At 43.8% G+C, this 16,092-nt stretch overlaps 1 protein-coding gene across 1 annotated transcript; it reads left to right on the top strand.

Annotated features, from left to right (window-relative positions):
• Positions 1-793: 793 nt before the first annotated feature.
• Positions 794-15,445, top strand: LOC137092561 (E3 ubiquitin-protein ligase TRIM35-like). The gene is made up of 6 exons (XM_067456845.1): positions 794-1,346; positions 1,598-1,693; positions 1,806-2,036; positions 2,147-2,169; positions 2,252-2,370; positions 12,755-15,445. The coding sequence occupies exons 1-6, from the start codon at positions 951-953 to the stop codon at positions 13,294-13,296; spliced, it is 1,407 nt and encodes a 468-aa protein (XP_067312946.1). The 5' UTR covers positions 794-950; the 3' UTR covers positions 13,297-15,445.
• Positions 15,446-16,092: the final 647 nt, after the last annotated feature.

Here is a 16,092-nt window from a genome sequence, read left to right as displayed (position 1 = left end):
GCTCGACATATAATACCCTTAAGGCTCGAACCTGGCAGAGTAAGTGCATGGGGTCTCCGCTGTGGAAGTTGGGCCCTCTAACAAGGAGGCTAAAGACTGCAGCCTCTTGAGATTGAGAGTGAGGATTACACAAATAGCTCTTACTAGTTTATGGCAGTTACAAGTTTTAGTCATACTCATCTGGTTTTAGTGTATTGTTAGCCTGTGCTCACTTGTTTTATTCTTACGAAGTTTGTTGCATCTTCCAAAAGTAACTGTTAATCTTTTAACAACATGAAGTGACCTATTGTGTACTTCCTTTAGTCAAGTTGTCATACTAGTATACTATACTCATACTCATTTCCCATATTTAACCCCCCCCCCCCCCCCCACACACACACACACACACACACTAAAGTATTAAGTATTAAGTTTGTTGAGTCCAGAATGCTTTGAAGCACAAATAAAATTAAGATAAACTATACATCCAGTCTATCTTCAGGGGCCAGTAGCATAAACATAGCCATTTTGTTAAGGCAGCATCTTATCGTAACCACTAGCAGTTAATCATGGGACAGTGATACATTTTTTGTATCAAATTCTGCCAATGTATGTTTAATCGTAGTAAACAACTTAAAGTCATGAACAGTCATAAAGAAAAAAACTTGACTAACTTGTAAGACTAGATGTAGTGGTTTATGCAACCAGCCCTAGGAGCTTCAAAAGATCACCAGAAGCTCCACCCTCGTACAAAGCCTACCAGGAAGTAACAAGTCATTATTTCTAACTTTCATTGTTACCGAAAGCTAAATCGAGTCAGTGTTGTGAAAAACAGAAGACACATTATATTAGGATTTTTGTTTATTTCTGAATTAATTAGATTTTGATTGTAATGGTTATTTAGTTTTCAAACCAAAGTTCAGAAACTGAAAGTAAACTGTAGATCACTGGATCTTTTACAAGACGAGGAAATGGATTCAAGATCTGCAGAAGAGCTTTTTTGTCCTGTTTGCTGTGAAATCTTCAAGGTTCCTGTTATTCTGTCCTGTAGTCACAGTATTTGTAAAGAGTGTCTACAACAGTTCTGGAAAATTAAGGAAACTCAGGCATGTCCCATCTGCAGGAGAAGATCCTCAAATGTAAATCCTCCAGTTAATCTAGCATTAAAAAACTTGTGTGATTTATTGATAAAGGAGGGAAATGAGAGACGTTCATCAGAGTCTGAGGAGATCTGCAGTTTACACAGTGAGAAACTCAATCTCTTCTGTCTGGAGGACAAACAGCCTGTGTGTTTAACGTGCATAATCTCAGAGAAACACACCAAACACACATTCAGACCCTTCAGTGAAGTGGTTTCACCTTACAAGGTAAGACAAATGTCTCTCATTTCATGCTAAATACAGTGATAAACATAGAAACAAAAATAAATCAGTATTTATTTTTGCTCAGACTAAATCTCCATGACTTATTACTCAATAAAATTCAAAAGATCAAATCTTCTTCTACAAAACATTTTTTGAAAACAATATAATAATATAACAATAAAAACATCCAGACACACGATGTTTAAACCTCTTAAAGCTTCATCAGTTTCACAGATTTTCATCTTAACCTGCAGGAGGAGTTTAATACAGCGCTGACTTCCTTAAAAAACAAGCTCAAACATGGAGAAGAAATGAAAGGAAAGTGTGAGAAAACAATCCAACACATCGAGGTGAGGATGTGTAAAGAGTCAAACACTCAACATTCACACACACAGTTTATTATTGACACTAGTGGAGTGTGTGTTCACACAGCTGACTGAAGTGAATGTGATGTGATTTCAGTCTCAAGCTGAGCACACAGAGCGTCAGATTAAAGAAGAGTTTGAGAAGCTTCATCAGTTTCTCAGAGACGAAGAAGAAGCTACAATCACTGCACTGAGGGAGGAAGAGGAGCAGAAGAAGCAGATGATGAAGGAGAAGCTAGAGGAGATGAACACACACATCTCAGCTCTTTCACACACAATCAGAGACATGGAGGAGATGATGAAAGCCAATGACGTCTCGTTTCTAAAGGTGACCGATCAATCTGGCTTCATTCTTTGAGCATAAAACAACTCGAGACTCACTGACAATGAGAGTGTTTGATAAGATATTAACATGTTTTCAAACTCTATTTTTTCCAGAACTTTACCGTCTCAATGGAAAGGTGAGTGAGCTGCTCGTATCTCTTCTCTCAGTGGATCTGAACTCAAATTCACTGCAGTTCTGACTCCTGAATGTTCCTCCAGAGTCCAGATCTCACAGCCGGATCCACGGATGAGTTCTGGAGCTTTGATTGATGTGTCCCATTACCTGGGTAACCTGCGGTCCAGAGTCTGGAAGAAGATGCTGGAAACTGTCCAACAAAGTGAGTCTCAGCAGATCTGACACCAGCGCAAAAGATCCTGCAGATAGAAACACACACAACATTAACATCTGATAGAAATAGAAATCTTTAATCAAAATCTGAAAAGTTAATTCTCAGATGATATCAGTTTGACATTTTAGGTTTGAAAATGCTTAGCCACTCCCCTCCAATCATTAATCTGCTATGAGCAAGACATGGTAGCACTGAAGAAAAATCGCTTGCTACTTCCAGTTCCCTTTCGTTCAGTCACTCCGATGTAACGTCAGTGACTGGCGAATGGGGGTTTCGCTTAGAAGCCTATCATCTCCGAGACTAGAAAATGGCCAAAGGCAGTGCCAATGCCATGGGCATGCGAGATTTGCAAGCGTAACTCCGCCTACCCACGTGGGTATATAAGGAAGTAGCTGGCATAATCGCATTATGTTTTAAGCTTCGGAGCCAAGGGTTACATACCTTTCACTCCTTAAGCCTTCTGAGTATTGTTAGTTCTTCAAGACGATCAGGATCTTCCAGTCGGCGTTGGTGTACGGCGCGTTCCAGCGGTCACATACTTCCTGCCTGCTGGTCTGACGATTGGTTTCCAGTTGGTGTGTGGTCCCCTGGGCGCTTCGGCATTGACTGCGAGGTTATTTCTCTCACAAAAGAGCTCACACGTGGCATGTCTTTTTCAGGATGACTCGCCTGTGTGCTTCTGGGTGTGGCCGGTCTGTGGCGTCTTCCGATAGGCACTCGCACTGTCTGACGTGTTTGGGCTTTCAGCACGCTCAGGCAGCGCTTGTTGATGAGTCATGTTCCCACTGCGGGAATATGGCCATCTCTGTGTTGCGGTCGAGACTCAGTGAGCTCTGTGCGGCCGCCGGAGTGAGAGTCCCCTCCGTCACCCCCTGATCTGACGTTTCCGCGCGGGGCGTCTCTTCAGCTGGTGGCCTCTTCAGGGTGATAGTGTGGAATTCAGCTCCGACGCTCATGCCTCGGCCCACACCCCCCTCTGTTGCACCGGTACCCGCGAGCGTTGTGATGGAGCCCGCGGCCTCGGTTTCGACCGGTCTGCGGGTTTCGTTCGGCGCTCCGGAGGATGACGAGATGTCGGTAATCGCATCACAAGGTGGGCTAGAGTCCTCCAAGGATGAGGATTCAGCTGTGCTGCCGCCTCCGGGGCGTGCCAGCATTGTCGAGTCGGACTCGGAGCTGACAGCCATGCTTGCTCGGGCGGCCGCGGCGCTTGGTCTGGAGGGGAACTCTCCGCCCGGCAAGAGCGTTCGCAGCTTGATGATTGGTTTTTGGGTGCGCCACGTCAGGACAGCCATCCTGCCGTGCCCCTAATTCCTTTCTTCCCGGAAGTGCATGAGGAGGTTGCGCACTCGTGGAGGGCCCCCGTGTCTTCTCGCGAGCGTTTGGCAAACTATTCTGCCTTCTCTGCCCTCGATGGGGCGGCGGCTAGAGGGTACACTGGGTTCCCCCCGATGGAGCGTTCTGTGGTGATGCAACTGTGTCCCAAGAGCGCCTACTGCACCGCTTCCTTAGGATCGCGTGGCGATCCTAAGCACCCCTCCAAAGCCTGTAGATTCACATCGTCTATGGTGTCGAAGACCTACAGAGCTGCGGGGCAGCTTCTTTGCATGCCATGGCAACTCTTCAGGCCTACCAGGCCAAGTTGCTGTGTGACATGCACGAGGGTGAAGCCGACCCAGGGCTCAGAGATGAGCTGCGCACCGCGACCGACCTCGCCCTCCGGGTGACAAAGGTTACCGTGCGCTCCCTGGGCCGGGTGATGTCCACTTGTGTGGTCCAGGAGAGACACTTATGACTCAACCTGGCCGATATGCAGGACGCCAGGCGGACACAATTCCTCGACGCCCCCATATCCCAGGCTGGACTATTCGGCTGTGCGGTCGAGAGCTTCGCCCAACAGTTCTCGGCCGCCCAGAAGCAGACTGAGGCTATAAAGCACAAACTGCCCTGGCGGCCTGCTGCTGTACCCAAAGCACCGCCGGCACAGTCACCTCAGCTGCCACGCAAACCGAGGGCGGCCTCCTGCGGTCCCCCACTCTCCCGCATGGCCACAGCAGCAGCCGTCACCCGGGCAGCGGCGCGGAGCGCGCCACAAGAAGCCGCAGCCCGCCCCGCAGCCCGCTAAATGCCAGGCTAAGCGGCGCTCCTGATGCGGACATACTGGGCCACTCTCGGGAGCGGGTGTGCGAACACAGAGACCTGGTTCTCCACCACTTAGCTCGTCTGGGCCTTCGGGTCAACTGGGAGAAGTGCAAACTCTGCCCCGTGCAAAGGATCTCTTTTCTCGGTAAGGAGATCGACTCTGTTGCCATGTGTGCGCAGCTTACCGGCGAGCGAACGCAGTACAGTTTGCCCTGCACCGCTTCCTAGCATTGCTGAAGGATCAACACGTACTAGTCAGGTCGGACAACACGGCCGTTGTAGCGTACATCAACCACCAGGGAGGTCTACGCTCCCGCCACATGTCCCAACTCGCCCGCCATCTCGTATTATGGAGTCAGAAGCGCCTGAGGTCCCTTCATGCTGTCCATATCCCGGGGATCCTGAACCGTGCAGCCGACGAGCTCTCACGGATTTAGCCAATCCCTGGGGAGTGGAGACTCCATCCCCAGTCAGTCCAGCTGATCGGGGATCAGTTCGGGGACACACAGGTAAATCTGTTTGCCTCCCAAGACTCGTCCCATTGCAGCCTGTACTATTCCCTGACCGAGGGCACGCTCGGAACAGATGTACTGGCGCACAGCTGGCCTCAGGGCCTACGCAAATATGTTTCACCCAGTGAGCCTGCTTGCACGTGTTTTGTGCAAGGTCAGGGAGAACAAGGAGCAGGTCATGTTGGTCGCCCCGTATTGGCACAGCCGGACCTGGTTCCCAGAACTAGTACTCCTTGCGACAGCCCCTCCCTGGCCGATTCCTCTGAGACAGGATCTCCTCTCTCAGAGACGGGGCACCCTGTGGCACCCGCGTCCCGATCTTTGGAACCTCCACGTGTGGCTCCTGGACGGGACGCAGCAGGTTTGAGTACCCTACCACCTCCGGTGGTGGCTACCATCACTTCCGCTAGGGCCGAGTCCACGAAACAGGCCTATGCGTTGAAGGGGAACCACTTTGTCAGTTGGTGTTCTTCTCGCCAAGAAGACCCCTGGAAATGCCCGATCGGGTCTGTGCTCTCATTTCTCCAAGAAGGGTTGGATTGAAGGCTGTCTCCTTCCACCCTGAAGGTTTATGTGGCTGCTATCGCCGCCTACCATGACCTCTTGGAAGGTAAACCGGTAAGTAAGCACGACCTGGTCATCAGGTTCCTGAGGGGTGCGAGAAGACTACATCCTCCTCATGCTCCTCTCGTACCCTCTTGGGACCTCTCAGTAGTTCTAAGTGCACTGCAGAGGGCCCCGTTTGAGCCTTTGCGGTCATTAGATGTTAAGTTCTTGTCGATGAAGACAGCGCTCCTGACCGCACTGGCCTCCATCAAGAGGGCACTTTCGGTTGACGAAGCGTGCCTGGAATTCGGGCCGGGTGACTCTCACGTGATCCTGAGACCCCGGCCTGGATATATCCGCAAGGTTCCCACCACTACGTTCAGAGACCATGTGGTGAACCTGCAAGCGCTGCCCTTGGAGGAGGCAGACCCAGCCTTGCCCCTTCTCTGTCCAGTACGCGCCCTCCGCAGTGTTTCAGGACCTCAGACCAGCTCTTTGTCTGTTATGGTGGGAAGCTGAAACGGAAGGCTCTCTCAAAGCAAAGGTTGTCTCACTGGATAGTGGACACCATTGTTTTGCCTTACCAGCAGCAGGGGCGCCCATACCCCCTTGGGGTCAGGGTACACTCCACTCGGAGTGTGGCCTCTTCTTGGGCTTTAGCGCATGGCGCTCCGCTGACAGACATCTGCAAAGCTGCAGGCTGGGCGACACCAAACGCATTCGCCAGATTTTACAATCTCCGAGTGGAGCCTGTATCCGACTATGTACTCGCCTCTATAAGTGGCCGGTAATGGATTGGCTCAGGTGTCTTCGCTTGCTCGCCATTCTACTCCACGGACTGGATATGTGCGATATTCTTCTCAGGTGAGCTCCCCGAAAGCCCTGAGCTCCTCCAGCACTGACGACGCCGACGGCAGTAAGTCTGCCCTTAGCCCAGACACTCGTGTCCGGCCAGGTGCCCCATGTGCATGGTTCCCCTCTGGCGACCCGCACATGTGTATTTCCACCGTAAGCCTCCCTGAGCGGGTGTCTTTCCTTGGCAAGCTTGCCACCCCCTGGGGTTAAAAATCCACCTGCGGCTGGTACCCCAGTGTTTTTCCGTATGCAGCCCCTCGGGTCATACGTGTATTCTTAAGTCCTGCCTACGTGTAGGCATTTTGGCGCATATCTCCACCTGGAATATGCCTCCAAGTGTACCTTGGTATTCCTGCGTTAATTGGAGGCCTTTGACCATCCTATCTTGCATCAGGGCACTCACGCTTGCGCAGGGCACTGGAAGACAGCCATGTGGCGTGATTACATTGGGACCCCCATTCGTCAGTCACTGACGTTACGTCGGAGTGACTGAACGAAAGGGAACGTCTCGGTTACATATATAACCCTCGTTCCCTGAGGAGGGAACGGAGACGTAACGTCCCGTTGCCACATCCGCTGTACCGCTGGAACGGAGTTCAACTTGGCTCCTCAGCTGGTAAAACATAATGCAATTATGCCAGCTACTTCCTTATATACCCACGTGGGTAGGCGAAGTTATTTATTATTTATTTATTTTATTGTTTATTTTTACAGGGACAATGCACAATTAATAGTAATTGCACCAGAGTTAGCTAACAGCTAATTTACATCTGCTGTCCCTGGGCAGGTAAACAAATAAAATAACTTACAAAAACATACACACATACAACATCACAATAACCTACATATCCATTATCAATTTATAAAACAAGGAATGTACAAACAGTCATTAATGGTTGCAAATTTGTTGTAATAGTAGCCACCGCTTAAGTTTAATTTTAAAAATGTTAAAGCTGTCAATACTTCTTATGTCTAAGGGTAAGGAATTCCATATCCTCACTGCTCTGACCGAAAAGGCTTTTTGACCAAAGACTGTTTTTCTAAACTGTGGCACCAAATCTCCCCTCACAAAAGCTCTAGTCCTTCTGGCGCTACCGTTATGTGTCAGGCATCCCCTAAGAGGAGGAGGAGCAAGATTATTGATAATTCTATACATCAGGCATACATCAGCATAGAATACAAAGTTATTAAAATGTAAAAAATTAAACTTTCTCAATATAGTACAATGGTGATAATCCCTTGGTTTTTTGTCTAGTACTTTCAAGATTTGTTTATGAAGAGAGTACACAGGCTTAAGTGTAGTCGCACCTGCCTGTGACCAAGTTAGCCCCGTTTCCACCAAAATTACCCGGAACAATTTGTACCAGGAACTTTTTTACAGGAACTTTTCTCCCCCCCAGACCTGCAGCTGTCTGCGTTTCGACTGCGATAAAGTTCCGAGAAGATTAGGCAAATTAGTCTGGTGATGTAGGACTGCGCGCAACTGCTCCTCCAAATCAGTGAAGGACAGTAATCATTTTTAAGTGTACCGATTGAAATATTTAGTGGACTGTTTACATGAGACGTTATCTAAACCGATCTGGTGTTTACATGTGATGACTTTCAATCGCAATCATTTTGTCCCATGCAGTTTGTCTGCCGCATCAAAAATGTCGCCGCTGTTTTCTCCAGCAGCTGGAGTGTGTTAACTGTAGCCATAGCAACTCTTAACGGCCACCAGGACTAATACAGTATTATTTATAGCTATTTGTTGTAAAGTGTAATAATCATCTCAGAAAAAAAAAATCTTCTGTCAGGCGCAGTTAAAGTAAAAACTGCCTGGGGCAATATACGCTGTGTCATTACTCCAACATTATCTTCATAACTCACGAAATAAAAAGTTTACCCCTCAGAAAAATTTACTTTCCTCTCTTGTCAACATGAGCGCGGCGCGCGCCGTCACGTCATGTAAGGACACACACTTAAAAGTAATCGGTCAGGTCGTTTACATGGTGAAAAAAAATGTATAACGAGTATGGAAGAGATTCAAGCTGTGCTGCTTTTGCTCGTTATGTATAGGTTTACGAGGTAATTAACAACGACATTAAAGAGCACTAATATGCAGATTCAGCAGCATGCAGCATATTCAGAAAGCTTGTAAAGCTAGATTTAAAATGACAATGTATATTATTATCAGCTATTACGGACATTGAACGTGAGATGACTGAGACGACCGCGCGCCACCAGACAGAGAGCAAGACTGATATTTACTGAACGCAGAACGAACCTCGCAAAAGACTTTTAAAAATGCCCGTTGAACTAAAATGCTTCTTGATCTAAACCAATCAGCATGTTCATCGCCCAAGTCCCGCCCTCGAAAGTTCCTGAACTTTGAAAAAGTACTACCTCGCGAGCAGGGCCGTTTGGAGGGGGAAATATTTACCCGGAACTTCATTTAGACCCTGGTTCCTGCGGTCAAAACACACCGACTACCACCCCAAAGTTCCTAGTTCCTGGGTAAAGTTCCTGTGGTGGAAACGGGGCTGTTGTTACACAATACGGCAAAAAGAGGGAGAATCAATGAATGTACAAAAAGTAATGCAGCTGATTGAGTCAGCTGGTGTCTGATGCTTTTAAAATTATTTAAATTAAATTAACATTATTTATAACTCTTTTTAAAAGACAGGTCAATTATTATTCCTAAATATTTGAAATGTGTCACTGATTTAATTGCTTCACCATTAAAAACAATGTCTGGATTCACCGTATTGTGTTTTTGCACTGTAAAATACATGCTAACTGTCTTGCTTACATTAAGAGACAGGCAAGATTTATTTAGCCAGTCTGATACTTTTTTCATAGCATATGTCAGTTTGCTTGCAGCCAGTTCTTTAGTTCTTGCATGGGTAAAAAGCACAGTGTCATCTGCATACATTATAACATTAACACTAGGACATACTTGTGGGAGGTCATTAATATAAATACTAAATAAAATAGGTCCTAAAATAGACCCTTGAGGGACTCCTGTAGTACAGTTAGCAAAAGCAGAGCATTTACCAGCCACTCTAGTGCATTGTATCCTATTAATTAAGTAAGATTTCATCCAAGTCAAGGCAGAAGCAGAAAAATTAGATTTGTGAAGTTTGGACATTAAACAGTTATGATTAACTGTTTCAAATGCCTTTGCAAGCTCCAACAACACCACCTTTATCAAGTTGACTTCTAATTTGTTCAACAAAAAAACAATTAGCCGTTTCAGTAGAATGATTCTTTTGAAAACCAAATTGCATTGGGTGTAGATTCACTTCACTTTCATTTAAAAAAGAAACTAATTGATCTCAAACTACCCTTTCTGCAATTTTCGATGCTATTGGAAGGATACTTATGGGTCTATAATTTGATGGAAGCGTCCTATCACCTGCTTTAAAGATAGGCGTCACAACTGCCGCCTTCCAGCAAGATGGAAAATATGAGTTTGTTATTGACAGATTTATCAGGTGTGTTAGAGGTCTGCAAAAAGATGATTTATACGTTTTTAAAAAATTTGCATCAATATTATAGACATCTTTACACCTAGATCCTTTTAAATTATCAAATATTTTCATTACAGTAGATTCTGAAATGCTTTCAATTGTGAAAACCGGAATTTCATTATTTATAGGTTCTAGAACTTCTGATCTATCACCAAATTTTCTGGCAGACACTGTACAGAATCTAAAAAGAATGAATTAAAAATTGTAGCTATTTGTTCTTTATTTTCTATTAATTTTGATCTGTCCTTTATAACCCAATTTTGAACTGATTTATTCTCTTTCTTTGTAATTTTATCAATATTTTACCAAATTAATTTACTATTTCCTTTAGAATCATTAATCAACTTAATAAAAAAATCAGCTTTGGCCTGTCTTAATTCCTTTACTACTTTGTTTCGCATATCCTGGAATTTTCTCTTATCATGGGGTAATTTAGATTTTAGAGCAGCCTTTAATGCCACGTCTCTCTACTTCATTAGCTTCCGGAGATGTTCAGTCAACCATGGCAGATTCATTTTACTCGAGTAACATACATTTTTACAAAATTCATTTTTAGTCTTATTAACTCCATCATAGTATTAAATGATTTTTCTATATCGCCAGACAGCAGAACATCACTCCAGTCCAGGTGCTTTAATTTCTCCTCAAATTGACTAACTAGGGACTTTGGTATGATATTAAAGAAACTTTTGCCCTCTTGTTTATATAAAAATCGTTGTTTTGTCAACTTTCTTACAATTAAGGTCAAATTGTGGTCTGACATACCAGTTACCAAATTGAAAGATTTTATAATTCTTTCGGGTTTATTACTAAAAATTAAATCTATCTGAGTTTGTGTTGACTGAGTAACCCTAGTTGGGCCAAGGACCATTTGTATAAAATTATACTGATCAAATAAACTTTTTAGTTGATGTCTCTTAGCTTTTTCCGTCCAATTTATATTAAAATCACCCAAAACAATTAATTCAGTTTTCTGACCAATTTCTTTTAAAACAGCTTTCAATTTATCATAAAATATTTTTGTGGAGTTAGGTGGTCGGTATAATCCAACCACCGTAAAAGACATTTGAGGAGATAAAATAATAGAAACAACAATACTTTCTAAGTCTTGCATTGCATTTAGATGAACTTCTACACATTTGAAATGGTTACGAACATACAAGAGGACACCGCCTCCTCTCCCCAATTTTCTATCTTTCCTAAAAATATGATACCCAGGTACAGAAAAAACAGTCTTCGGCGATAACTCAGTTAACCATGATTCTGAGAGGAAAAGAAAGTCCAAATTCGAATCCATCAGCAAACTTTCAATTTGGTCAGTCTTTGACACAATGCTTCTTATATTCAAATGACCGCCAAGCAATCCTTTGGGTTTTAATCGTTTGTCCCACAAGACTTTAGCTTGGTTTACTGGTTGAAAGAGTTCGAACTTTCTTTTGGTCGTCATTCTTTTTAAGTGTTCTTTGTGTATGCAATTGTTAAGAATAGTATTTTGCGAAGTTGCAATCGGACTTACGAATCGCTTGTCACTTATTCCCTGATGTAATTCAGTGGCGTTTACAATATCAGGTGTCTCCAGCAACGATGGCTTTCGTTCAACTTTACAGACTGGTCCCGGATTTGAATGAACATCACCTGCCAGTAGAATCGTAATTAGCAGGTAGCCAGTTAGCTTTTATGGTCTTAGAGATCTCGTCTTAAAGCGTGACCGGGCAGCAGATGGTATATTAGCCTTCCCATTGCTCAGAATATTTGAATACGCAGCTTGATGACTGCACTGAGTGAAGACAACAGGATGCGCCTGCACAACACCGCTGGTGTGGCCAGACCAGCAGCAACGGAGCGAAACCAGCAGGAGAGCAAATATATAAATAATCATGCCGCCTCTGTACGCCGTATTTCCAATAAATTGTCTTAATCCGCATGTTACGCATGCAAATCTTGCAAACCCATGGCATTGGCACTGCCATTGGCCGTTTTCTAGTCTCGGAGATTATAGGCTTCTAAGCGAAACCCCCATTCGTCAGTCACTGACGTTACGTCTCCATTCCCTCCTCAGGGAACAAGGGTTACATACGTAACCGAGACGTTCAGGATTTATGATCTCTCTCAACCAGGCCTGCAGTGCCTCTCTCAGAAACTGAAACTTTCTCACCTCGATCGCCCCCCGGTGACCGGTCCCAATATAGTTGCTACTCTGTGTTTTCTAATGGACACGAGGCAAACTAAACTATAAAATTACACCTCAAATATTTTCCCCCAAAGTTAGTTTATGTCAATGAAGGCAGTTATCATCAAGATGATTTTATTATTATTTATTTAGTTTTACTTAGTTATCTGATGCTTTAAAAACAGGGGGTGTGACGTCATGATTGACAGCTGAGATTGACGTCATCTCTGCGTGAAGTTGTCATTGAGGCACTTGAGGATTTTTGGGAGCAGATTGGCGCTTTAGCTTTAATTCCTACATTTCCATAGCTGTTTATTTCACACCAACATAATTAATTGTTCTGCATCTGTGAGAATGTGGGCGGGCTTTTGATATCGCAGCTGTGCTTCCTGCTCTACTTACTGCTCTCTACTGCGCAACTCCGGTCCCGAAATCGCTACTGCGCAGACTCGGTCCAAAGATGTCAGCGCCGTGCAGGCCGCCTGAAAGCTTCAACTCGGGCAAGCGGAAACGGATGATGTCGAGTCGTCCATATTTTTTTACGGTCTATGCTCTCAACAAAGTCTTCATGTGTTTTTTTAATTAACATTTCTGATCACATTTCATCCTGTAATCTGATGTTCTTCTCTTTGCAGCTCCGTTGATTCTTGATCCAAACACAGCAAATCCTTGGCTCACACTCTCGTCTGATCTGACCAGCGTGTCGTTCAGTGATGGAGATAAAACACTTCCTGATAATCCAGAGAGGATTGACTCGTATGCATGTGTCCTGGGATCTGAGGGCTTTAACTCAGGAACACACTGCTGGGATGTGGAGGTCGGTGACAATACATACTGGATTCTTGGAATAACCACAGCATCAAACCAAAGGAAGGGAGAGGTTTTCTTCAAGTCTAATGTCTGGTGTGTGGAGTGCATGAACAGCAAATACAGCTCTCAATCCCCAGAGAAACCCTTCGCTGTCTTTCCAGTTAAAGTAGAGCTTCAGCGTGTGAGAGTTAAGCTGGACTATGACAGAGGAAAAGTGTCATTCTCTGATCCTGTAACTAACACACGTTTACTCACATTCAGGACGTCCTTCACAGAGACTGTCTTTCCATTCTTATATAATCACTGCACAACTCCTCTGAGGATCTTACCAGTTAAACTGATCATTAAAGCAGAAAATCACAGTTAAATCTGAATCTGCTTCTAGATTAATTCAGTTTAGCAAATTATGCTTCAATAAAACTGTAATCAAAGGTCTCATTCATCAGTCACACTTAAAGTTAAAATGTATCCAAAAAAATAGAGCTCTGGAAACATATGAATGCACTGATAGACAAGATGTGACACTGTCACACAAGACACATATAACAAGACACATATCGTGTCAGCAGGAAATTTTTCTATGATCCCTAGAATATGATCCCTAATGCAGTAACAGATGCAGCGTTTTGACTGAACCTCTTCTACTTCTGCTGTATGAGATGAGAACACATATTTACAATTCTCTGGGTCTTAAAAGAGTGTGGGTTTGTGATAGATGTCCTTATTTCATGCAAAACGCTCGCAATCTAAACGCACAGCAAAACACTGTCTGCATGCATTTAAATCTGCTCTAAGTTTGCATTTTTTGTCACCTATCACACATGCACACTTCAATAAGCCGTCAGAAAGCAGGTTAATGCGTTTACATGCCGCGCAAAGTAGTAGGCTATGAAATAATAATATTTATTATTTAACACTTTTGTTTTTTCATTAAATAATAAAATACCAGTTCTTGGTTCCTCCTTCGGCTGTTGTTGCACCCAACTGCACAACATATTGTGCGTCATGTGACCCGAACGAATATACACCGGTGGACTCATAGACATTGGGACTATCAACAAATTGGGATTCATTTGGACTGTTGAGGGTATGGCATTGAGGACTCTATGCTTTTAACAGACTGAGGTTTCCTGGTTTTACTGTGTTGTTGTATGTTCCTATTGAATATTGGAAATACACTTTATTTCTTCATCTTATTTCTGTTGTTTGATTCATCTTTCTTAAACACTCCAAAACACACAGTTTGATCTGACCCCATTTTAAAGTAAGTAACTTTTAACGATAAGGCTGATTGTTAAAAAGAGGCTGTTTATATACACTTACCTAAAGGATTATTAGGAGCACCATACTAATACTGTGTTTGACCCCCTTTCGCCTTCAGAACTGCCTTAATTCTACGTGGCATTGATTCAACAAGGTGCTGAAAGCATTCTTTAGAAATGTTGGCCCATATTGATAGGAGAGCATCTTGCAGTTGATGGAGATTTGTGGGATGCACATCCAGGGCTCGAAGCTCCCGTTCCACCACATCCCAAAGATGCTCTATTGGGTTGAGATCTGGTGACTGTGGGGGACATTTTAGTACAGTAAACTCATTGTCATGTTCAAGAAACCACTTTGAAACATTTGTGAAATGGTGCATTATCCTGCTGGAAGTAGCCATCAGAGGATTGGTACATGGTGTTCATAAAGGGATGGATATGGTCCGAAACAATGCTCAGGTAGGCCGTGTAATTTAAACGATGCCCAATTGGCACTAAGGGGCCTAAAGTGTGCCAAGAAAACATCCCCCACACCATTACACCACCACCACCAGCCTGCACAGTGGTAACAAGGCATGATGGATCCATGTTCTCATTCTGTTTACGCCAAATTCTGACTCTACCATCTGAATGTCCCAACAGAAATCGAGACTCATCAGACCAGGAAACATTTTTCCAGTCTTCAACTGTCCAATTTTGGTGAGCTAGTTCAAATTGTAGGCTCTTTTTCCTATTTGTAGTGGAGATGAGTGGTACCCGGTGGGGTCTTCTGCTGTTGTAGCCCATCCGCCTCAAGGTTGTGTGTGTTGTGGCTTCACAAATGCTTTGCTGCATACCTCGGTTGTAATGAGTGGTTATTTCAGTCAAAGTTGCTCTTCTATCAGCTTGAATCAGTCGGCCCATTCTCCTCTGACCTCGAGCATCAACAAGGCATTTTTGCCCACAGGACTGCCGCATACTGGATGTTTTTCCCTTTTCACACCATTCTTTATAAGCCCTAGAAATGGTTGCGCCTGAAAATCCCAGTAACTGAGCAGATTGTGAAATACTCAGACCGGCCCCGTCTGGCACCAACAGCCATGCCACGCTCAAAATTGCTCAAATCTCCTTTCTTTCCCATTCTGACATTCAGTTTGGAGTTTAGGAGATTGTCTTGACTAAGGCCAAAAAAACAACGGAATGCATTGAAGCAACTGCCATGTGATTGGTTGATTAGATCATTTCATTAATGAGAAATTGAACAGGTGTTCCTAATAATCCTTTAGGTGAGTGCATTTATATATAATGATTGACAGAATAGCAGGACATACTAAATACTTTAAATATATAATAATTTTATAATGTTTGAAAATTATAATGTTTCTCTTTTTATGGTTTAGTTTGGTCAAAGGTCTGTTACAGTGATTTTCATGTTTACAAAAAAGTACCATATTTAACAGGCACTTAAAAAAGCGCCACACCAGATGAACAAAGATGCACTTCAATTTTAAATACATCTGCAGTGACAAATATAAGTCATGATACCATGTGTAAGACAAAATGACCATTGATGATGTATCAGGACGTTCTCAGCACATAATAGCACAAAATTAATAAAAAACAATATATTGACCCATGTTCTGTTTTGTATCTTGCATGTTTGTGATGATGTAAGATGCATGCAGATTCACTATGGTTTGATAGAATTGAGTTGAGTGTGAAACCAAACCAAAGATGCTGATTAAATGATTCATTTGCAAATGTTTTTTTCATGCTCCTGATCAGTAGGGGATGTGCACTCCACTGTTTGTAACTCAGTAATGGCAATGGCCATATCCAAAAAAAAAAGAAAAAAAAAGAAAAAAGAAAAAAAAGTCTTCTTTTTTCTAGAAGACTAATACATCTGGAGTCCTCATCCTGTG

Source organism: Pseudorasbora parva, chromosome 11, assembly GCF_024679245.1.
Source record: "Pseudorasbora parva isolate DD20220531a chromosome 11, ASM2467924v1, whole genome shotgun sequence".
Classification (NCBI taxonomy): Eukaryota; Metazoa; Chordata; class Actinopteri; order Cypriniformes; family Gobionidae; genus Pseudorasbora; species Pseudorasbora parva.
Note: the sequence above shows the minus strand (reverse complement) of the source record. Positions and strands in the feature narration are given on the sequence as shown.

What these genes read in the sequence shown, in the direction of transcription:
- LOC137092561 (XM_067456845.1), top strand. Translation starts at nt 951, where the DNA reads ATGGATTCAAGATCTGCAGAAGAGCTTTTTTGTCCTGTTTGCTGTGAA. An exon ending in AAACAATCCAACACATCGAG is followed by an intron (nt 1,694 to 1,805) that starts GTGAGGATGTGT and finishes ATGTGATTTCAG; the next exon opens with TCTCAAGCTGAGCACACAGA. An exon ending in TTTACCGTCTCAATGGAAAG is followed by an intron (nt 2,170 to 2,251) that starts GTGAGTGAGCTG and finishes ATGTTCCTCCAG; the next exon opens with AGTCCAGATCTCACAGCCGG.